The sequence below is a fragment of the Bombus pyrosoma genome, linkage group LG7 (genome assembly GCF_014825855.1).
Source record: "Bombus pyrosoma isolate SC7728 linkage group LG7, ASM1482585v1, whole genome shotgun sequence".
Taxonomy (NCBI): domain Eukaryota; kingdom Metazoa; phylum Arthropoda; class Insecta; order Hymenoptera; family Apidae; genus Bombus; species Bombus pyrosoma.
This window is the reverse complement of record NC_057776.1, coordinates 3,846,894-3,870,323: the sequence shown is the minus strand read 5'-3', so window position 1 is coordinate 3,870,323 and position 23,430 is coordinate 3,846,894. Positions and strand designations below refer to the sequence as shown.

Below are 23,430 nucleotides of genomic sequence, written 5' to 3'. Positions count from 1 at the left end.
AACAATTTAATAAGTATCTAAAATGTGTGTAACAGTACTTTAAGCGACTCTATTAAGTGACTCTATTGATGATTAAGTACGGTGTTGAATCATCAATAATAAAATAAATAGTAGTAAATATAAACCTAAATAAATAAATGCAATTTCACATAACAAGATATATAAGCTAAAATAATAGAGAATCATAAATCAAATAACTTATGAAAGAATGTAAAAGTTTCCCAAAGAGTAAATTGAATATTTTATTTAAAATTTTGGGATTAATTGATCTTTAACAATATTCATGGTTTTAATTTTCCTTAGTATAAATTTGGTTTTTGATATACAATTTTGCATCTTTATATATAAAATAAGCATAATCTCCGTTATTTAGATATATGCATAATAAGTTCATATAAACACGGTATTTAAATTTCTAAATATTCTACATCTAGATAAAACAATTTAAATTTGCGATTCTCAAAAATAATTTGAATCTAAATGCTGTGGGCATAAGTTAAAGTGAAATTATCATATTAAAATGCCTAATCTAACTTTTACTAATTTTATGAAACGAGTAGGACAATATTTGGTGAAAAAGATTTTTCCATTATAAATATTAACAAAAATAACTGTCAATGTTAAACAGTGTATCGAATGTTTATTTCTACCTGTGAGTTTATTAATTATTACTTTAATAATTTGCAATATTTGTTTTAATTAAAGAAAATTTTATTCATAAATGCAACAGATTATAAACTAACCTATTATATTTAACCTTAAAATTATAGCTATTAAGAGAATTATTTCATTTTTTCTTTTGTAGATTATGAGCATTACCAGAAATCTAAGTTTAATTTTGAACAAAGTAGCTGTAATTAAAGAAAAGTTATTTTCTCAAAAATATTTACTTTATACAAATGTAACAATATCTATTTCTCTTTCTGCCATGGGAGATGTATTAGAACAACATTATGAAATATTGAAGGTACTTATTTCAAATTTTTATTCCAATGCAGTATTTCTTTTTGTTTTGATCTACAATTGAAGTATATATGTTATAATTTGTTCCATTATAGAATAAATGGGATAAATGGAGTTTAAATAGAACACGAAACATGGCATTATCTGGCATGTCTATTGGTATAATATGTCATTATTGGTATAAATATCTAGATAATAGATTACCAGGTCGTACGATTAATATTGTTTTGAAAAAGGTTGTTATAGATCAATTAGTATGTTCTCCACTTTGCATTACAATGTTTTTTTTAACATTAGCTATTTTAGAAAAAAGTACTTGGACAGAATTAAAAGCTGAAATTATTAAGAAAGCACATAGGTTGTACATAGCAGAATGGGTTATTTGGCCACCAGCTCAAATTTTTAATTTTTACTTTCTGCCAAATAGATATAGAGTACTTTATGATAATACTATATCTCTAGGCTATGATGTGTATACTAGTCACGTGAAACATGACAATTTAATACACAATACAAGAAATAATTAGCATTAATAAATTTTTAAGGTAGACGAATTATCTAAATAAATATATAAGTAATACATAATGATGTTATTTAAAAAAAATAATAAATAACTACAAGATATAAATTGTACATGTTCTATTTATCAATCTAAAAGATGAAAATATATACATATAAATAATGTATAAATATTTTAGAAACGTAAACATTCTTGTGTTTTGACTTATTTATTTTCCTCTTTATAAAAATTAATAAAGTAAGAAAAAAACTAAATAAGTACCAATTTTTTTAAATATTCTTCTCTTTCACAAAGCTTTCATGATAAAATGTTATGAACTTACACAGTTACTACACAGTTATATTTACATGTACATAAAATGTCTTTCATACAGTGAATCATATAAAAATGCCTTTCAGAACATTCCATCATGAATACCAATAGGTACAAGCACCGCAATAAATAATAACAAGTTACGAGCCACCAGTCTCCAATCATTTGGTACTGCATATGGTGCTAGTACCTGGGTTAATCTATGTATCTGTCAAAGTAAATGAAATATTTATGATACATTTTAGACTATATAAAGATCAACATATAACACTGAACATAATCAATTTCAAATATAAAAATAATTAAATACTTACTTCATGACTTGCACATATAAAGATGAATGATGTGACTAACAGATTTAATACTGGAAACCTAGGCAATAAAACTAATACGCCATGTGAATCTGCTGCCAACCAAATGTGACCTTGTGCGACTAGAGTTTCTAAGCTAATGCGACCTAAACCAGCCAAAAGAGCTGAGTGTTTGCCGCGTAATGCTAATGATGCATTTCTAAGCGCTATATATCCTATAATCTGTAATTAAAAAGTTGAAATTTAATCGTTTGAAAATAAATTTGAAAATATATATGTATAGATAATTACTGGTATAAACGCAATATATGAGTGAATTTCTTCACATTCAGATACTGAATGACACAATATCGTAAAAGTAGTATAAGCGGTTAGAGAAATTAACGCTAGCAAGGAAGATAATGCAGTTCCTGGAATGTGATCTATCCTTTGCAAAACTACAAGACCTGCCCCAAAAGTTACACCCCAAGCCACACTATATCTATCCACCCTCCAACGTGACCACCATTCCCGTATATCGTCATCAGTTGTAACAAATAATGCTTTCCAAGGCCTTGTTACAAATACTTTTTCAAAGAATACCTATTAAACGATCATACATTGTACATATTTATTATAATATATATCTTGTATGTAGATAATTTATAAATTGATACCTCTGACATGTACAATATTGTAATCATTGATACTAGACCTAAAAGTTTCAATGCGAGATAAAGCAAAGCTCTGGGTCCATATTCGTTCAAATTACCAGAATATATTCTTGGTGGTAGCCATGCTAAGAAATAAATGACTAAAAACCAAAATGAAACTAATGGAACAAAATGGTAAAACTGATATGGCCTATTCATACAAAGGCATAGAGACACTGTTAAAAAGTTTAGTCTAAACATTACCTGAAAAATAACAAATAGATATATCTAACACGTCATCCATATGCATGATAATTAATATTTTAATAATACATACTTGTGCAAATCTCACTAAAGAAACATCGCCTGTTTGCCAAAAATAACAAAAATGTCCATATCCAGAAAGAAATAAATAAGCAGAATTAATTAATCTTAGGTACATGTAAATGGGCAAAACGTTCTTAGCCCCAGTAACATGATAGATTAACACTACAGCTTGCATTAATCCTCTCCACTCATCTGTTTGTTCTCGATTTAAAGTTCTTGGTCCTCTTTCTCTATCTTCAGTAAAAAATAAACCAAGTGCCAATATATATCCAAGTGGTAACCAAAAACTAAATTCACTGTAGTATTTATTCTCCTTCATGAAGAAATTTGTTCTAAATACGAAGAAAAATTCATTATTAATAACAATTATTATTATTAATAATAATTATTATTATTATCAGATGGAAAAAGGTACTTTCATGTACCTATCGCATAAATAAAAGTAATATAAGATGATTGACAAAAGAGCCAATGATGTCATTAATGTATAAAAATCTTGTACTTTGGGTTGTTCGATCTGTGTAGTTTCAGAATTATTTTCTTCTTCAGTATTCTCCACCTCAACAGTGGTAACATGTGAGTAAGAAATTTCGGTTCGATATTGACAAAATTTTCTATACACCCACATTCCACCACCAATTACTATACTGTAATGAATTGTTACTTACTATTTACTTAACATATAATATAACTATGTAAAAACGATTACCATAAAGCAAGTGCAGATAAGCTTAATAGCTGTAATGTTGTAGCTGGTTCTGGGTAACTGCAACAACTACCATCATCAAAATTCATATGATCATTGCAGTAAGTATTCAACAATATTTGAACCTTGTGTCTTAAAGACAAAGGACTCGCTAAATATCCATCTGGGCTTTGTTCTAACACACCTGCACCAACAAGTTTACTGCTTTCCCATATATGAGCCTCACTATGAGATAGTATCTGTGTGTAATCAATATGTAAACAAACTTTTTTTAAAGCAATTATCTATAAATTAACTAAATAAAAATTACCTTTATTGCTGCTTTATTACATAAATTAATCTGCCTGTTATCTATGCCTGATAATTGAGCTGGCAGTCTTTCTTTTAATACAGGATCTTGTAGCATCCATAAATATTTTGTATTTTTTTTAGCTAAAAAGTCTACCGGTTGTACAAGTCTCACTAATCCCATGCTATACTCAGAATACAATTGAGCATCACTATTATTATTAGCAAGAATTGTTGTTGCTCCACAGCCTGAAATAATTAAGCTAGGTGCATCAGTTTTCTGAAAAGTAACAATTATTAGCATACCATTATTAAATATGTATATAATTTAATTTAAATTGAATATATTTATATTCAAAATGAATAATTACCATCCAGCTCCTAAGGTCTTCTATCATAAAATTATCCAATTGAGACCTCCATAAAAATTGTACATTTAATCTAAGTTGTGCATCATTAAAATTTAAATCAGAATTGTCCGGTAATTCTGTTAAATCTGACACTTTCCCATCAACTATAAATTGTGATATGAAAGATCTATACAGTTGTCTGACTCTAATATCTCCAATAAATGCAAAATGGTTATGGTGGCCCATGAAAGCTAGATATCTTAAACATCTGCGACTGTCTCTATATGAAGAAAGAATATTTCTAGAAAATATAACACACATCTATAAATTTTATTTAAATTCTTACGTTTGTGTATAGTAATGCATCATACAGCCATACGGTTGCCATTCTTTATCTCCTTTATACCTTCCTTCTGTTAATAACCACTTACAAGAATCACTACCTAAATAACATTCATAAGATTTATGCTACTAACGCAAAGTAATATAAGCAACATAAAGAAGATTGAAGAAATGTAAATATTTTTACCATATATGAGGTGCATTAATCCATGATAAAGAATAAAACACAAGACAAGTGCAGTAGCTAACTTTTTAGCACTTGCCACAGTAATTAAACTAATAAAGTGTTCTGCTGAAGTCATTAATAATTTATATCCTAATTACATTGACACTGGAATAAAAAGATTGTCTTTGTAACAGATTTTATAAGAATAGTGGTGTAATATTTATATTGCATTAAAATGTTTCAAAACTAATAAAATTGATTATTGATATATATGCATTCGACTAAAACAAACATAATTATATAAATATAATTATCTACATATAGGTATAACTCATAAATTCTCTTGAGAATTATTGCATTATAATTGAAATAATTTAATGAATGAATTTAACCATCTCATTACAACTTATAACGCAATCGTAAATTTTATTAAATTTATTTTATTAATTGATAAAATTAATAATACAATGAATCGTGTATTTATTTCATTGACAATGATTTCAAACAATTTATAAGTCCAACGTTCCCGGTCATTTCTATACCGTGTCATACCATGCAAATAGACAGAATGCAATATTTGCAATATACCTAGAATCGATTGATTAAAACTACGGTATCTACGACTTAATTCCTAAACAAAATAAAAAAAATATTAACTGTTATATACGTCCCTTTTCACCTTCTACAATATTTATTTTATTTTTTTATTTTTTTACAAAACCAGAAAAAAGACCAGAAGAAACGGAATCAGAAATTAAAATACATATTTCCCTACTCAATCTTTATTGTACATGTCACAGTCTTTTTTTTTATATAAATAATTGTTTGTGTATAGTAAAAATTTATAATTTATATTAAATTATAAGACTTCACATGAAAAGAATTGATTTTTATAGGAGTCAAAATTACAAAATTATTGTTTTAATTTACTTTAATAAAATATTTATCTAATCAAATATCTAACCAATATTTACCAATTATTTGTAGAGAAAATATTTATGAAGATATTAAGTTACAAGACTTTAAACGAAAAGAATTGATTTTTTGTTTATTTTAGAGTCAAGGTTACAAAATTACATATTATGTCTTAATCTACTTTAATCAAGTATGTACTTTAACCAATATTTAACAATTATTTACATAGACAAACTTGACAAACATATTAAATTATAAAACATCAAACGAAAATAATTGGTTTATAGTTTATTTGACTTTAATATGAATCAAGTTACGAAATTGTTGTGTTCTAATCTACTTTGATCAAATATTTACCAATCATGGGTATAGGTATAATCGTATATTATGTACTCGCCTTAGTACCTCTTGGGAATGCCTGTTAAATTTAACTGATTTACGTAGATCCCCACTACGCGTTTTCTGACTGCCGTGCTAACCGCTATTTTTTAACGCATGACGGCGTAATACTAAATTTGACAGAAAAAAATGCGATACGCTCTGGCCGCGGCAACTTTACATTTTTCGATCGAGAAATAAACAAAGCAAAGTAATTCATGTTATGTTGCAATGAGCGATAAATCGACAATGGCGGCAATGTCCCCGTCGAAGGTAAGTTAGTAGGAAAATTTCTTTAATACATATTGGGCCTCTGTGCATCTTTATATTTTCATACGACACATTATTTAATTAAATTATTCGATTCTCAGTGTATTTTTACAAAATTGAAAAACTGTCGCCTTACATGTATGTTATTATAGGGAGAATCCATTCGCATATTATTCATCAAACTCGGATGACGTTTTGTGTCAAATTAGACGCGCTAGTTTTTACCACTCTATCTCTATCGAAAGTTTTTTCCGTTTTTTAATGCTTTTTTTATAAATAATAGGAATCTTAATTTTTATTATGCTTCCGAAAAATGATTCAGTATGTTATTCATTATATGTTGATGTCGATTGGTTTTCAATATATATACTAATTTAAAAATCTCATGAGTTATGCGTGTAAAATAATTGAAATAAAATATTTATGGTCAGAATATGAAAATTATATTAGCTTTCTGAAACATTAAACATAGACTGAATTCCTTTGAATGTGATTATTGAATGCTTAGAACTATGAAAATTTTGAATTATGATTATTAAATTTGAAGCAATTTAAATTATAGGAGTTACATGTGTTTATCTATTTTTAATATATAGTTATATAAAGTTTGGATAGTTCTACATGTTATCAGTTCTACGTGTATATCATTTTAGCGGAGGTTACAGAAGGAATTAACATCTTTAATACGCGAACCTCCACCAGGTGTACATGTAGATGAAGATCTTACTAGTCAAAATTTAACACAATGGATTGTTCACATGGAAGGTGCAAAGGGTACCTTATATGAAGGCGAACAATTTCAACTGCAATTTAGATTCAGTTCTAAATATCCTTTTGATTCGCCAGAAGTGACTTTCATAGGTGGAAATATACCGATACATCCACATATTTATAGCAATGGTCATATCTGTTTATCCATTTTAACTGAAGATTGGTCTCCAGCTTTGAGTGTGCAAAGTATTTGTTTAAGTATTGTATCGATGTTGAGCAGTTGTAAAGAAAAGGTAAGGAAGAAAATTTTTCATATAAACCTACTAAAAAGATACTTAGGGACAACTATTTCTTACTGCAGAAGAGGCCACCTGATAATTCCTTTTATGTAAAAACATGCAGTAAAAATCCAAAGAAGACAAAGTGGTGGTATCATGGTAAGCATCATATTATATAACATATAATTGATACATTATTGTTGTACAAAGTTTTTTTAAAATAAGATATAACATTTTTTGATTATTTAATAAATATTTGTTACAAAAATCATGTAGCATTTTCTATTATGTTTTAAACAGATGACAATGTGTAACAGCAACTGCAAAAGTTATTAACAACTTGTCAATGTGCAGTTATTGCTGGACCAAGTGGAATGACATTTTTGTGTCTTAAAATAATTATTAAAGTTTCATAGATGAAATTGCTGAAGTAATTTTATCACATATTTAAAGAATTAGGTGCATAAGTTAGAAAACAAAAAAAAAGCAAAGGCTGCATATTACTTATTATAATAAAGAAGTGATGTAAAATGCGTGAGTTATCAAATTATAAATTATTATGATGTTATTATAAATGATACATATTATCCTACAGTTGAATAGAAAAAGTATAAGTTACAAAATACAAAAATGCAGCCAAGAGAAGTGCACACACAATACTGACAAGCAATGAAAATTCATTATTTGTGTAGGAAGTGCACTATAAGATGGTATCAAATTAATATATTGCAGTAATCACTATTAAGATAGTATTCTTAAAAATATAGAATGTTATCACGCTTGTTATCCTTTTTATTTAATATTTCATCTGTTACTGTGTTGTCAGTTTAAGTAAAAAAATGTATAAGCAATTATTTTACCTGAATATTACGGTGTGCAATCTAAATTAATTATAAGCATAAATACATACAATCTGAATGTATAATATTACTTAATTCTACATAATTCTTAAAAGCAATCAGGATGCTATTCACTATTTCACTATTTTTTAAATTGAAATATGCTAAGTTGCACGTAATTTCTCTAGAATTCTGACATGTATTATTATTAATCAATAAAACTCAACCTTTTATAGAATAATGTGAGAAAGTATGTCGATTTCTTATTATTGATACTATTAGAAATGCTTCAGGGATCTGAATAATATTTGACTAGTACCATTTCAATATTTTATAATGCTATAAGTTTAAAATAACATATATGATATAAAGAGTTTGTATTTGATAATTAATATCATAATTTCAAAATAAATTACTTAATTCAATGATACATTCATTGTAACTTAATTCACATTAACTTCTCTATAATTTAATAGGAAAATTAGCGAAATTAAACTTACCTACGTAAATTATATTATGCTAGTAGGTTTGTTTAAATTTACAATACATTCAACTAACCTGATATAACCTTATTAATATATGAAGTCATCATGCAGTGCATTTAAAAAAAATTAAAAAGAAAATAAATATTTACAAAACATATGATAAAATATTAAAATTAAAGGAAGCACATATGTCTTTCAAGTTTCATGTCAATCATGCACATAGACATAAAGATCTAATGTTACTGGGAATTTAAAATAAAATAAAAATGGCCGCGTATGGGACAATTACAATGTCTCACTGTATTAAATAAATCGAAGTCACGCGTGTACGTTAATTTAATAGGAGGGAGAAATATATTATGCATATCAGAATGAGTATTCGAACGAGGAAAACTATTATCTGTGGGGTCATTATATTATTAAGTCTGTTATACTTGTATACGAATCGGACTTTGTATACAAATGAACAAAAGTATACAAATGTACAGAACAAGAACATTTCTTTAAAATTACTTCTTGCTGCCGCTATAAGAGCAGCAGAAATTGGTGGTTCTGAAGTGATAGCAGTTCATAACCAAGCTAAATTTGAAATACAAAGTAAAGGGAAAACGAAAGAGGGTAATTAAGTGCTCTGTATTATTTATATTGCATTTATATGTATAAATGATATAGAACATTGTTAGATATAGATATATTACAAAGTTCATATTATAGAATAAAAAATATGATACATAACAATATACATAATCGCATAAGTAATTTCGTGCTATTTTTAATTTTGATAGGTATAAATGATCCAGTAACAGAAGCAGACTATAGATCGCATTGTGCAATGTATCATTCTTTGCGTGAAGCATTTCCAAGCATAACAGTAATATCAGAGGAAACATCAAAGGATTGTGATAAGGTTACTGTGTCAAATATAAAAGATAATATTAATACTTTAAATGAGTATGATATTAAGGATGAAATTATAAATACGAATGACATTACAGTATGGATTGACCCTCTTGATGCAACAAAGGAATTTACAGGTTCCAATAAAAATTATATGTTTTTATATATTATATAACCAATTAGTTATTATCCTTCTATTAATATGTTATTTGTAATTCAGAGAATTTGCTGCAATATGTTACAACCATGGTTTGTGTTGCTATTAAAGGAAAACCTGTTATAGGTGTTATATTTAAACCATTTGAAACAAAACAAAATTCTAGTTTGTTTTGGTCATGGACTAATCATGCAATTTCAAGAAATTTACAAGTACTGCTGAAGGTAACATACACAAAAAATATCTATAACATGTCTTACAAATTCTTTCTTTTTAATAAACTAGTTAGAAGATGAGAGAATACCAATATTGATTGTATCACAATCGCATGCAGGCCAAATTCATAATGTTACTAAGATTGCATTTGGTAAAGATGTAAAAATTGTTTCTGCAGCAGGTGCAGGTAATTGTATTGATTTTATTGTTTAGATTAATCTCTGGTCTATTGTTATGAATCAGTAAATTTATTATATTATCTGTGATTAGGTTACAAATTTCTAGAGGTTGTAAGTGGAAATGTGACTGCATATGTTCACGTGACTGCAATAAAAAAGTGGGATATTTGTGCTGGAACTGCGATTCTTACTGCACTTGGCGGAACGGTTACTCAATTGTTTAATCAACAGTTAATAAGCTTTGGTCCAAATGATTCCAAAGTACTTACATGGGGCCTTTTGGCTACCATGAGTAATCATGCTTGGTATTTGGATAAATTTTCAAATATTTAACATAAATATTAAATCTTCGAATTTTATTACCAACTTTCAAGTCATTCTTCCTGTTGAAGACTCTTTTCTAAAGATCACAAATATGCTAAAGACTGGATATCAAAGTTCAATCTATCCTAAGCAAATATTTTGTTTAAAACATTTATTTAAAAGTTCCATATTTAATATTCTTTTGGAATACTTCCAAGTGAGCATGTTCTATACAATAATTTTACATTATAAAAAATTAATATTGTACTATTTATTGTTGTCACAATATTTTATATATTTTATAGTTGTTCATTGATAGACTAATTTTAGATAAATTCTGTGATACTTTCAAAAAGTTTTATCTGTTCATTTTATTTTAAAAAAAGAAACAATAAATGTTTTTCTACGATACATCTTGTATAAAAATATTTTGTTACTGTTGATACGAATAAGATACAATGAACTTTAAGAACAAATGAACACACTAAAAAGAAATGAAAATGTATATAAACTAAAAGCAAAAGGATGCTCCTGTAGATTTTGATCTGATCTTCCCAATTTTTCCCAATCCTACAGTAATAATTCTGCAAATGCCCTTCACAACATTTCAATTAAAGAGCATTCGCAGAATCATTGCTGTAGAATTGTGAAAAATAGGGTCTACAGTGTCTGAAATCGAACCCGAGTCCTTGGCATTTATGCCGATTACGTTAAGGTATGTGTCGAGTTTCTTCTGATAGTTGTTCCCGAGAGCATTCTTAAATTGTGTATCCATATAAGAGTAAATTCGCAAATTCTTACTCTCAGATAGACGATAAGAAACTTGCCGAGAACTTATTACCCGATAAAACTCACAGAACCTTGTTCACTGAAAATTGATCTGTGCCTACATTTTACAATTTCTTTCAGTTTCTTTTAAGCTACGAATGATCAGGGATATATAAAAATTTAGGTCTTTGATTATTGTCTACAATATTTCTGAAAAAAGGAAAGAATAACGTAGAAATAAAAGTTGTTAAATCGAGCCATAGATTCGCTATAGACTGTAAACAGATACAATGAAGCATATTCATCACTTACAGGGAACTTTAGATTGAAAGTGCTCAGCAGTTTTGTAATTTTGTACGAATGAATGTAGTTCAATGTAATTAGATTAATTGTTTTTACTTACAATAACCATCAATGTGTATGTAGCATGTGCTGCATGAACTGGAATTAAAAATTTCAAAATTGCAAAATAAGGCTAATTTGATGTTCTTATTTCATCAGTTCCGCTGCTGCTCTTTTTGTATTTTTTTCTTTTTTTGAAGTTCTTATGACGTTTGTAATTTGAATGTTGCAATCATATTTACATATTTAATTTTTCTTACTTTACGGTACTTGATTTCTTAAATTATTAATTTAACTAAAACTTAAGCATTTAAACTTCGCCCTAATTAATTTTTTATGATTTCTGTATTCGAGAAGACAAATGCAATTAAATCGAACGTTTAATCTTTCAATTATTGTATTTGAGATAACATGCCTCTAACCGACGCTCGCAAGAGCTACTTTCAGAATATCAAACTGTTTAGAATTACGAAGATAGTTCTCCGGTAATCATAATACTATGTATTCATTTTGAGAGCAAGCTGGAACGCTATTGTTCCCGGACAATCACTTTCAAACACAATATTCTACTCTCTATTGAACACATAAGTATCTTTACTCACTACGACGCCGGCATCCAGTACTATTCATTTTCCATGATCCCAGTGTTGAATATGTAGGAGCTCCAATTACACATTATTGTCATAACACGAATTTTTAATAAAATTTACAGTAAAAGAATTAAAAGCTAGCTTAGAATTTGAAAGAAAGAAGGATGAAGAATTGAACGCACTTAAAAATAAGTTGTATACATTGATTCATAAAATGGACAAAGATCATAACAGTATTTTTTTATAGTCTTTGTTTTGTGTGAAAGTAATTTATTTTTTTCATTGCAATAATGTTATATGTTAATGTTATAAATGACTGTATGTTAATGTTATAAGTTACTGATGATATTGTATTTCCTTTGAAAAAAAGTGTACGAGTACACACATCAATCAATTTAAGCTAAAGTTACTTTCTCATCAGAAATGGTTATTTCTGATATCTTTTTCAATTTTTTATTGAATTTATTAGATGCTTTTTCTTCCAATATATTATTTGAACATGAGTTCATATACCGTGAAAGTACCTTTTTTTGTAATTTTTTTAAGGAAATTTCTCCTTTACTTTTTACTATATCTAAGATGGTATCTCTCCAGTTGAAGGTTGATTTTTCTACAGTATCATCACAGTGATTGATTGATGTTTCAGAAAGTAAAGCATCTTCACTTTTTTTTGTAGGAACATCCGTAACAATATCTTCATTTTTCTTCTTAGAAACTGGTTCTTCTGTAGCCTCTACAGCATGTTTACTTTTTTTCTTGACAATAAGTTCATCCGCTTGCTGTACTATTTCTGATATTTTTCTCTTTTTCGATTTCTTTTTCTTAACATTATTAACAGTATCAACGTCAGCATTTCCCACGCCATTCACTTTATTTTTATTCAAATGATCTTCAGTTTGATTTTCTCTGTCTAAATTTTCATTATTCTGATTTTCAACTATATTATTTTCTTGATGTGTATTTCCATCTTTCCCATGAATTACTTTTTCGCTTGTTTTACCTATTCATATATTAAACATAATGTTTCAGAAATTTATAATTATAGTTAAATAAGCATTAAAGTAATTATTGTGAACTTACCATTTTCCTGTTGTTGTTTTTCATTTTGTGTACTATTCTTAAAAGCTGTTTCCATTTTATCCCACACAGAATTAACTACTGATTGATTTACTCTATTACCCACTGCACTTTTTATGAAATTTAAAAATTTATTTTTTTTGCGTGGAATGTTTTCATATTTGGACAAGCTATTTAAAAAGTTTCGTTCTGCCGTTGATAAATTTGTTTCACTATCTAATAGACTATTTACTACATTAATCCATGCTTGTTGCTTTCTTTCACCCTTATTTGCACCAGCTTTTGGAACATAATCCTTGCCTCCATATCTTTCAGCTTCGCTTTTACATTTCGTATGGACTACATATTCCTCACCTCTTGAAACAATCAAAGATACATCTTAATAAATTAAAAATAATGGAAAAAATACCAATTTTATTAATACTTACCGAAAATCTTTGAAACAATCGACACATGTTAAAAAGGGTGCGGAACGACATTGAAATTCATAATGCTTCGCAACTTTTGGCTTTTGTAGCGTTTCACCACAATTGTTGCAAGTAAAAACAACCATTTTCTATAATAGTTTTACTTCAAATAAACAACGATTTTACAAAATATAAGTAAGGACGAATATACAAAACGTTTGATAACCTACAAATCACGTACATTTGTAGTAAACTAAGCTAAATACACCACTCTCGAATTAATTGCACGTTGCACGTGCAATTGGATGCTTCATTAGATCGCGTTTGCAATGAATTTTGAATTCCAGAACCAGACACGCATAAATTTTCATAGAAACCAATAAATTAGTTTGTTGTATAGGAGTGATGGTGTAAAATATTTAATAAATCGTATTTATCGGTCTTATAAAATTAAAATAATTATTTTACAGATTTAAATGTTTTATTATATATGTTCATATTCATATTTTACTTATTTTTGAAATATAAAAATATTGTAGGTTAAAAAGTATTAAACAGTAGGGATTTAAATATTATAGATATTACTTAATTTTATATATATTTAATAAGTGCTAAAATGCATTGGTTAAATAATTAATAAGACGATTTGTCACATCTAAAGAAAGGATCATAAGAGGTGAGTTTGAGAAGCAGTGTTACCAGTTACCACGCATATAATCAAGAAATTCAGTAGAAATAAAATAACATAATGTCGATTATAATATTTATATTATGCATAAATATTATATGATGTACAAGAAGCTCCACTTATATAAGAAATATGATAGAAATTGCGCCTATTAATATTTCAAGTTTTAAATAGATATCACCTTTATGTGATAAATATATCGACATCTTTATTCACACTTGTAATCAGTAAATGACAGTTGGCTGTGTGTCATTCTGAAAAATGTTCTTTATTTTTAGACTGACAATTTATTAATTTGAATTTTCACGTAAAAATAGCGTGCAATTTAACATAAAACATTTTATGTACATGATATATAATGTTAATGATGTAAAATGTAAAATATAAATAATTTATTATAACTAAGATTAATTTTTCGCGATTATTATTTTATCTTATGACATTTATGTAGAGAAAGTTATATCTGTTGTTTAATATTGCCTGCAGTGCAGGGAGGATAATTTATATTTATTTTTAAATACATAAAGGTATTATCCGTGTGTCCTTAAATTCATTATTAATTTACACAGTAACACAACATCTAATAATATTGACGGGAGTATAATTCCACTGATATCAATATAAATATTACTTTATAGAAGAATTAAAGTGTTTTGCTATTAAAATATTGAAATGCCAAGCTCGTACTTATATGCTATAAATAATGAGGGACGTGTGTTTGGATTATCAACATCTGGGACTATGTGGAGAGAATTCATGTACTTGGGTCTGGAGTTTAAACAATTATCAGCAGTACCACATTTTATGTGGGCTATAGGTGGCGATCGTCAAGTTTATGTACACGTGCATGGCTTAGATGTACCTATAAGAATCAAAGAAGAAATATATGAAAATGAAGTATGTTTAATATGTTGTTGAAAAAATGGTGATTACAATTATGCTTACATGTAATTTTTATTCACATTTTAATAAAATACAATATTTACAGCGTTGGCTTCCTTTAGAAGGATTTAGTGGGAGATTATTACCTACAGATAGGTACAATTTTTCTAATCAGGATGGTACAGTTGACCGTAGCAGAGATAAAGTAAGATTACCATCCATGGCTTGGCAATGGGAAGGTGATTGGCAAATAGAAACTACATTAGATGGCCAACCGTTAGATCATGATGTAAATATGATAAAATTTCTTTAAATAATAGAAATTAAATTATTTGTTTGTAATTTATTTTATTTGCTTTGTTGATTTAATTTTTTTTTATTAATAACAATGATTATATTCATTTTATGATTTAAAACATTTTAATTTGTATATTAACAATCTGGGTGTAGTTATCAATGAGTTAATAATGGAGTAATTCATTTTTAATTGCCTCTGTTGTCATATTTCTTGTGACTTTCTGTTTATATGTAGATTTGTTGTCAGTTGTCAACATCGAAACAAAGTGTTATGATCACAGAGAATCTGATATTTTGGTAGGGATGGACATATGCAGTTGATTTTCCAGCTACATTCACAACGAAAAAGCAATGGAAATCTTGCGTCAGGAGAAGGAAATGGGTTAGATATAGGAGATATAGTGCTATGAATTCATGGTGTGCCATTGCACCTCTTCATAAAGATGCAACTAAGGTAGGGTTTCTAAATCTTTACATTATAATAATATTGAAGAATTTTTATAAAGATTTATGAAATGCACAATACCATATATTTTTAGGAACCATTTATTGACATATCTGTGGGTGGAAATCAAATACCTGGAGGTAATCCTGGATGCCTTGTAGTCTGGGCAGTAACTGCTCATGGGAGGGTATAATATTTAAAAGAATCTTTTGAAATATTGTAGTGATGTATTAAATAATTTATAACAATAAATTTTGTACTTTTGGTTACTGCAATTATCATAATGTTAATACAAATTTAACAATGATTCGCATAGGTAATGTTTCGTGTCGGAACTAGTACAACTTGTCCTGAAGGTCAAAGGTGGAGTACTATAAAATTAGCAAATGGATATGAGGTGTGTCAAATCAGTGTTGGAATTACTGGTCTTGTATGGGCTGTATTAATGATTGGCAAAGCAATCGTGCGCACAGGTGTTACTAGAGAAAATCCCATGGGTATGTATAACTTATACTATCATAATAATATTTGATACAATCTTTCATACTGATGAATATAACATTATTTTATAGGAGAAGATTGGGTGGAAGTTGATCCTCCACAAAAAGATTTAAAATTAATACAAGTTAGTGTAGGTACAGATGCCGTGTGGGCTGTAACTCAAGATGGAAATGTATGGTTCAGAAAAGGCATTAAAGGTGAAATGAGTGGAGTATGTGAACAAATGGGTGCTGGCACTGGATGGGTGGAAATGTTAAGTAAAATGTCACTAGTATCTGTTGCTCCGAATGATCAGGTAAATTAATATTGAAAAGAATAAATATTTATCTTTAATAAGTTGTGTGTATATGTATATTTAACATTTCTTAAGGTTTGGGCTATTGGTCATGAGGATAGATGTTTATATTATCGTTCTGGCATTACACAATCGGAATTAACGGGTAAAAAATGGAGATTAATAAATGCACCTCTTCAGCTTAGTCGAGCAAGTAGCAATGCTAGTTTATCATCGAGTAATAGACATAGTATGTGTGGTACTCCTCAACAGCAGAGGCACCAAAGTTGGGGATCATTGGTATTTATTTTGCATAAATTTTAGACACTACAAATAATCAAGTATATTGTTTATTAATTAAATGATATTTACAGAATCGACCACATAGTACTAGCGAAGGTACTATGTTAATTAGAGAATGGGAAGAACAATCTCGTTCTGCACCAACACCAACATCTTTGAAATTATGGCAACGTACGAATGATGGTACTTCTAATAAAAATCCACAGCAAACTTCTTTCCAGGATATATATCTAAATGAAGGCAAGAAAAGGTAAACTTCTAACTATTTCATACATATCTTAGTTGTAATTTTATAGCGATATTATTTTTTTCTTAATTAATAAAATTGTAGATCGGCGAATTCATTAGATATGGATGATTTAACCGAAGCTAGCGTTGCGAATATAACTATATCGAATGAGTCATTAACTAAAACTGGAGAATCTATAGTAGTTTCTGGAAAAGGGATGGGGAATGTTGTCAAGGTTAATAGATAATTGAATTTTTTCACGCATTTTTTCTCTTACAGTCATCTCTTCCTAAAATTAAAGTTTGAAACTAAAATAATATAGATCAATCCAGCTGCATGGAGCCCTGTTCATTCAGTTGGCTCCATGGTAGGTGCTGAAGCTCATCCAGAAACAGATGGAAGTATTTTCGATCCTGACTTGACTAGTGATTCCGGTGTTTACGGAGAAGATGAGAGCTCTGGGGCAATGTATTGGGCTGAATGTGATACCTCTTGGTATAAAGTAGAAGCTGGAGCATGTTTCGTTGACACATCTAATCCCCCGAAATGGTAATATTGATACTGTAAATTAGCGTAAATCATAAAATTGTTTTATAATAAAACATAGTTACTTACATATTTGACTTAAATTTGTAGGATTGCAGATACAAATGGTACAGGTCACGGCGATATAGCCGAGACATGGAGAATATATATTTTAGAGGAGTTAAAAAAAAGATTACAAAAAGTACAATATGATCCATCAATATACGAGAAAGTAGTTGAGAAGTAAGGCTTTGATAACTATATGAAATTGAAATTAATGTATTGAAGATCTCCTTATTTATAATAATGTATTACAGATCATCTTGGATAAAGAATGGTGATGCAAAATGCAAAGTTAAGGGGAGTACTTCATATGAAGATTGCATTATTGAATTAGAATGGATAAGTAGTGACAATGGTTCTTTAGATTCTGGAATTGTAACTATTTTAAATTCGGACGGAGCGACAACAATTGTAAGCTAAATGAGAAATGTAAAATAATCTTTTTACTAATATTTTAATGAGACTTTAACTAGTTAACTGCATTTTCAGATGCAATTTCCTGTGTCTGAGATTATGTGTGTAATATGCTGTAGTGAACCAGGTAATCCACGGATAGCGATTCATACTCCTCGTATGCCTCGTTCTAAAGTTCTTAGATTACAGTTTTCTAGTGACACTGAAATGGAAGACTGGCTAGCGCACTTAACTTCAGGTATGTAAGTATGTTATGTTTAATGAATATAAAAATAGATAATATAAGATGTTCTTTATATTTTTTAGTTTCTTGTAAAATGAATAATGTTTATGGGAAACCTGGTCCTAATTCAATATGGGCTACAACTGCATTAGGAGATGTGTATGTATATGACCCTGCTGCCTTAGAAGTAAGTTAACATGTTTTATCTGAAGTATGTTATGCAACAAATTTTTACATTAGTATTTTACATATGGAATTATTTATAGGAAAATCAACTTTCTAATGATGGTTATATACAAGAATTGGATGCTGGAAAAGGCTTACCTTTTGAATGTGTTTTGCAAAACGGTTTTGGATATGGCAGTTCTCTAAAAATTACAGCTTGTATTCATGATGATGCTGACAGGTAAAACATAATAATTTACAATTATATTTATTAACATTTTTGTATATTTCAAAATATTTGACATTTTTTCAATTTCTAGGCTATCAATTAATTTTGTTTGTTATTCAACGGTATCACTGAAACAAAAGTCTGTAATGGATAGCCATGATGTAGCATTACATTTTAATCCAAGACTAAAGGAAAACATAATTGTACGAAATACATATCAAAATGGACAATGGGGTGACGAAGAGAGAAACGGAGGTAGTCCGTTAAAACCTGGTTCTGATTTCACCTTAGAAATTGTTTGTGAACCACGAGGATATAAAATTTATATCGATGATACGGAATTTACTTGTTATAGCCACAGAATATTACCACAGAGCATTACTCATTTACGAATCAAGGGATTGATGACATTGTGCAGCATATTTTACAAATCCATATCTGTACGTAATAACCTCAATATTAATATTAGTACTAAGTTTCTGTAACTTGATTGTAATGAAAATTTTATGTAGGTAATAATTGATCCAACTACTATGTTTTGGAGGCAAATGGGTGGACATTTAAAAAAGGTTGAAACTTGTTCTGTTGGTGTAACATGGGGAATAGGATATGGTAGTACTGCATGGGTATATACTGGTGGTTGGGGTGGTTTATTTCTGAAAGGTAATATTTTCTAAAATAAAAAGAAAATTATATTGTTAAAAGACATAGAGGTATGGTTTAATCTTATACATTATTTTATACAGGATTAGATAGTAATACGGGAATAAACAGCATGGTAGATACTCACAATTATTATGTTTATGAAAATCAGCGTTGGAATCCGGTAACTGGATACACATCTCATGGTCTTCCAACTGATCGTTACATGTGGAGTGATGCATCTGGGCGACATAAACGTACCCGAGAACATACTAAACTATTATCGATGCACTGGCATTGGGCAAGGATATACATATTCTTTATAATATTCAAGCAACAAAGTTCAAACGTTTCGTATTAAAATATTTTACTTTATAATAGGTGTCAGATTGGATAGTAGATTTTCATACCCCTGGAGGTGTCGATAGAGACGGATGGCAGTATGCTAGAGATTTTCCTGCTCAATATCATGGTAAAAAACAGTTTACTGATTACGTTAGACGAAGACGATGGTTTCGAAGGTGTCAATTAACAACTAGTGGACCCTGGCAAGAATTAGGGAACACAAAATTACTTGATGTTTCTTTATACGTAAGGAATATTAAAAACGCGCATTGCTTTTTTTTTTATAAAACATAAAGCTAAAACAGTAACTTTTTATTCACATTTTTATTCGTAGGCACCTGGAAAACCTGGTTCTGATGCTCCTGTTTATATATGGGCCATTGCTTCTAATGGCGAAGCTTTGTTTAGAAGAGGTGTTTCGGAATCCTGCCCCATGGTATGTTTACAAATTATTTATAACATGAATGTCATAAATATTTACTTTAATAAAATTATTTAATATTTATTTATAGGGAGTTTCATGGGAACATATACCAAGTGATCAAGCTTTAGTAGGTATTTCATGTGGTCCATGCGGGCAAGTATGGGCTGTTGGAAAGAATGGTTCTTCTTACTGGAGATTAGGTATTACTCCTGCAAAACCAACAGGTATATAATAGTATGAATATATCTTTGTTATTATTGAAATCTTTCCTAATTATTATTTGATTGTTCAGGAATACAATGGCAGAATGTTGAACCACCATCAGGTGCTCATTTGAAACAGATTTCTGTTGGAAAAGACGTGGTGTGGGCTTTAGATATGGCGGGTAAATTATCTGTACGCCATGGTGTGCAAGTGAACGTTTTCCCGGAAGGAACGCACTGGCAAACGCTTCCTGTGATGCCGAATGATCCCATACATATAGGTATTTGTTAAATTTGTGTATCGAATGGACACTAATAGACAGCATTCCCCAAACCTATAAATTCCAAGAGTGATTTTTGTAACTTCTTTAAACGTTTGGTTAGCTTAATTTTTAGAAACAATTTGCGTTGGCACTAATGTTAGGTTAAGGTTGGAACTAACGAATAATAACAAATAATATTTTATCAGAGCGTATGTAATGATTTCATCAGAAACCCATCTGATCTTTTCTAGAAAAGAGAGAAAAATATATGGTGTTATCCCCAAAGGCTGCATATTTTGGAAAAATCTTCATATTAACCCTGCTATTAGTAAACGCTGGAAATATACACAAAACATCCATTTATTTAAATGCGCTCTATGCTATAGGTATACCTTAGGTATATAGTTGTAACTTATTTCGCATTGTGTTATAACAAATTTAGACGAATTTCTGTAGTACACTAAAATTTATTACGAATTTTGTAGTACATTAAAATTTACTACGAATTTATTATGAAGTTATGAACTGTTTTTAATTATTTCATGTTTACAAAAATCATAGTGTTCATCTTGCTTATTTTATTACATGTTCGGTATGTAATGTGCTCTTATATTGTCTAGATATGGCTGTTGCAAATGCGAAACAAGGCTTTCGACAAGTTGCCATTGCAAGAGAACAGGGCCAAGTTTGGGCAGTTTCAGGAGCTGGTATACTTTGTCGTAGAATAGGTATTACAGATGAAAATCCTGCTGGGACTGGTTGGGCAACCGGGATAGGGGTAAGTTTGATAAATTATATAGTTTTATTATATAGTTAAATTGTCATTGAATCAAATTACATAGTTACATTTATTATGACAGGCAAATTGGCAACATATAAGTATAGGAGGACTTGTAAATAAAACAAAGTGAATGCCTGACTTTTAGATGGATAATGATCCTTTTAGTCACATACACAAAATATTGGAAATATTATAGAGAAATATAATACTCTACTGTTTGGTTTTCATATATTTTTCATGAATAAGAAAAGTCAATGCATGTGCGATGATATGTATGTTTTACACGTACGTATAGGCTTAGCTTTTGCAACTGATTCAATTTTATAACACAAGCTGGACTCTATGATGTATTTAATAAATGATAGAGATGTTATCTTATTTAAAACGTACAAAAATTAATACTGATTGAATGTATAATTAATTACGTTGTTCTTAAAATGAAGTAGCTTACTTGTTTTCTATTATTTTCATTTAACAAGGAAAATAGATATAAATATATGCAAAGAAAATAACACTATCAATAAGATTATTTATAGAATACATCATTAAACTATTCGAATAAAATCTATTCGTGTAATTTTATTATAAAATTTTATATTGAAACAATCTACGAAACATTCCAAATATACGCGTTTAAATAACTAGCAAATAATTCATATTGAATAGAAAGTGCAAGAAGCATTAATTTTATTTTTCAATAATTACATAATATCGTTAGAACTCAATTAAAGTATACAAGATGTCTTGCCTAGGTATAAATTATTTTTATTATTATGGAGTAATAAAAACAAAATGGTAATGTGAGGCTGTTAATGAAAATATTTAATGAATCGAGATTATAGTAAAACAAACAACGCTTTGTATTTTTTTATTTTGTAATCTTTTACTTATCATATGCTTTTTCCATTTATAAAAACGGCATATTTAAAAAGATCGCTATAAATTCGTGTATATAAATGTTTAAATAGGTGGGTCATAAAGTAAAGCATCGGTTTGTATTTAAAAAATGTCTCACTCCTTTTTAGAAAACAATACATTAAATGTTCCTGTATAAATAAAGTTCATGTAGTGCCTCTAATTCTATAATTTTACGTTTGAGTATTTATGTGTAAAGACTTAATTTAAAGTATTGGAAAAAGTTTTGAAATTGCTACAGGTAAATATTATAAATTTTTATAGACTCTCTCTCTTGTATGAATTTGTAATATTGGAATATTTGTAATATACCATTAGTAGTAAGTTAATTATAAATCTGTTTTTATTATAAATGTTGAAGCTTATTCTGTTCGAATTAAGCTTTGCTATGTTAACCATTGAACTTGTATCATGCCATTGTCTATACTGATATATACAGCTTATTGATGAACATGTATTATAATTTCAGATATTTAATTAAATTATATTATTAATAAATTTGATTTTCCTTAAAATGATATATTTTTCTAATAAATACGCAATAAATAATATAAAACAATATATTTCAACCATGAAATCGGTATCTAAATAAGTAATGAAATATGTACAGTATATATCGACACATTTTAGTGTATAAAACAAAAGAAAACAAAAGTTTTCACACAATCTTATATACGATAGAGTAGCTCAGATTTTCTAAATGAAATAATTTTGAAGTAATTTTGAATTTTTATGGTAAAATCTATTTTCCTCTGTAAGAATAATTTATAAAAAATAGTCTATACAATCAGGATGATATCCTATCTTAATATCTTATATTTATTAAAAAATATTAAAAGATGTAGTACTAAGATGAATATGCTCGTATTTTAAAATTGCCACAGTATTCA

At 28.6% G+C, this 23,430-nt stretch overlaps 6 protein-coding genes across 14 annotated transcripts; 4 read left to right on the top strand and 2 right to left on the bottom strand.

Annotated features, from left to right (window-relative positions):
- The first annotated feature begins 132 nt into the window (after window positions 1–132).
- LOC122569437 (mpv17-like protein 2) lies at window positions 133–1,670 on the top strand. Its single transcript, XM_043730509.1, has 3 exons — window positions 133–652; window positions 806–967; window positions 1,059–1,670. Exons 2-3 carry the CDS (start codon window positions 809–811, stop codon window positions 1,488–1,490), a joined length of 591 nt encoding a protein of 196 aa, XP_043586444.1. The 5' UTR covers window positions 133–652; window positions 806–808; the 3' UTR covers window positions 1,491–1,670.
- LOC122569424 (N-acetylneuraminate 9-O-acetyltransferase) lies at window positions 1,588–9,005 on the bottom strand. 5 transcript variants are annotated; one of them, XM_043730458.1, is made up of 12 exons: window positions 8,867–9,005; window positions 4,939–5,082; window positions 4,756–4,852; window positions 4,431–4,689; window positions 4,082–4,339; window positions 3,775–4,010; window positions 3,491–3,712; window positions 3,076–3,397; window positions 2,763–3,002; window positions 2,398–2,688; window positions 2,110–2,328; window positions 1,588–2,003 (listed from the first exon to the last, which is right to left on the bottom strand). In XM_043730458.1, the coding sequence occupies exons 2-12, from the start codon at window positions 5,051–5,053 to the stop codon at window positions 1,878–1,880; spliced, it is 2,385 nt and encodes a 794-aa protein (XP_043586393.1). In that variant the 5' UTR covers window positions 5,054–5,082; window positions 8,867–9,005; the 3' UTR covers window positions 1,588–1,877. The 5 variants fall into 5 exon arrangements, with proteins under 5 accessions (XP_043586393.1, XP_043586392.1, XP_043586389.1 ...); XM_043730457.1 differs by lacking the exon at window positions 8,867–9,005 and adding an exon at window positions 6,238–6,373; XM_043730454.1 differs by lacking the exon at window positions 8,867–9,005 and adding an exon at window positions 6,230–6,363.
- LOC122569439 (ubiquitin-conjugating enzyme E2 W) lies at window positions 6,288–8,738 on the top strand. The gene is made up of 4 exons (XM_043730513.1): window positions 6,288–6,483; window positions 7,134–7,484; window positions 7,553–7,628; window positions 7,770–8,738. The coding sequence occupies exons 1-4, from the start codon at window positions 6,442–6,444 to the stop codon at window positions 7,781–7,783; spliced, it is 483 nt and encodes a 160-aa protein (XP_043586448.1). The 5' UTR covers window positions 6,288–6,441; the 3' UTR covers window positions 7,784–8,738.
- A 13-nt stretch (window positions 9,006–9,018) lies between the features above and the next one.
- LOC122569431 (putative inositol monophosphatase 3) lies at window positions 9,019–11,975 on the top strand. The gene is made up of 5 exons (XM_043730482.1): window positions 9,019–9,411; window positions 9,579–9,827; window positions 9,911–10,071; window positions 10,133–10,250; window positions 10,334–11,975. Exons 1-5 carry the CDS (start codon window positions 9,153–9,155, stop codon window positions 10,573–10,575), a joined length of 1,029 nt encoding a protein of 342 aa, XP_043586417.1. The 5' UTR covers window positions 9,019–9,152; the 3' UTR covers window positions 10,576–11,975.
- A 358-nt stretch (window positions 11,976–12,333) lies between these two features.
- LOC122569430 (cell growth-regulating nucleolar protein) lies at window positions 12,334–14,110 on the bottom strand. Of its 2 annotated transcripts, XM_043730481.1 has the most exons (4): window positions 13,971–14,110; window positions 13,751–13,878; window positions 13,326–13,678; window positions 12,334–13,245 (listed from the first exon to the last, which is right to left on the bottom strand). In XM_043730481.1, exons 2-4 carry the CDS (start codon window positions 13,873–13,875, stop codon window positions 12,641–12,643), a joined length of 1,083 nt encoding a protein of 360 aa, XP_043586416.1. In that variant the 5' UTR covers window positions 13,876–13,878; window positions 13,971–14,110; the 3' UTR covers window positions 12,334–12,640. The 2 variants fall into 2 exon arrangements, with proteins under 2 accessions (XP_043586416.1, XP_043586415.1); XM_043730480.1 differs by having other exon boundaries at window positions 13,751–14,021.
- Window positions 14,111–14,263: 153 nt separating this feature from the next.
- On the top strand, window positions 14,264–23,095 carry LOC122569420 (tectonin beta-propeller repeat-containing protein). Of its 4 annotated transcripts, none has more exons than XM_043730438.1 (25): window positions 14,264–14,405; window positions 15,056–15,314; window positions 15,406–15,588; window positions 15,898–16,050; window positions 16,136–16,228; window positions 16,358–16,538; window positions 16,614–16,837; window positions 16,913–17,116; window positions 17,191–17,369; window positions 17,451–17,583; window positions 17,671–17,897; window positions 17,985–18,116; window positions 18,191–18,347; window positions 18,426–18,588; window positions 18,657–18,760; window positions 18,840–18,979; window positions 19,059–19,407; window positions 19,480–19,630; window positions 19,714–19,910; window positions 19,991–20,200; window positions 20,289–20,390; window positions 20,467–20,602; window positions 20,671–20,862; window positions 21,465–21,622; window positions 21,705–23,095. In XM_043730438.1, the coding sequence occupies exons 2-25, from the start codon at window positions 15,090–15,092 to the stop codon at window positions 21,753–21,755; spliced, it is 4,044 nt and encodes a 1,347-aa protein (XP_043586373.1). In that variant the 5' UTR covers window positions 14,264–14,405; window positions 15,056–15,089; the 3' UTR covers window positions 21,756–23,095. The 4 variants fall into 4 exon arrangements, with proteins under 4 accessions (XP_043586373.1, XP_043586374.1, XP_043586372.1 ...); XM_043730439.1 differs by lacking the exons at window positions 14,264–14,405; window positions 21,705–23,095 and adding exons at window positions 14,421–14,944; window positions 21,096–21,241 and having other exon boundaries at window positions 21,465–21,605; XM_043730437.1 differs by lacking the exon at window positions 14,264–14,405 and adding an exon at window positions 14,423–14,944.
- Window positions 23,096–23,430: the final 335 nt, after the last annotated feature.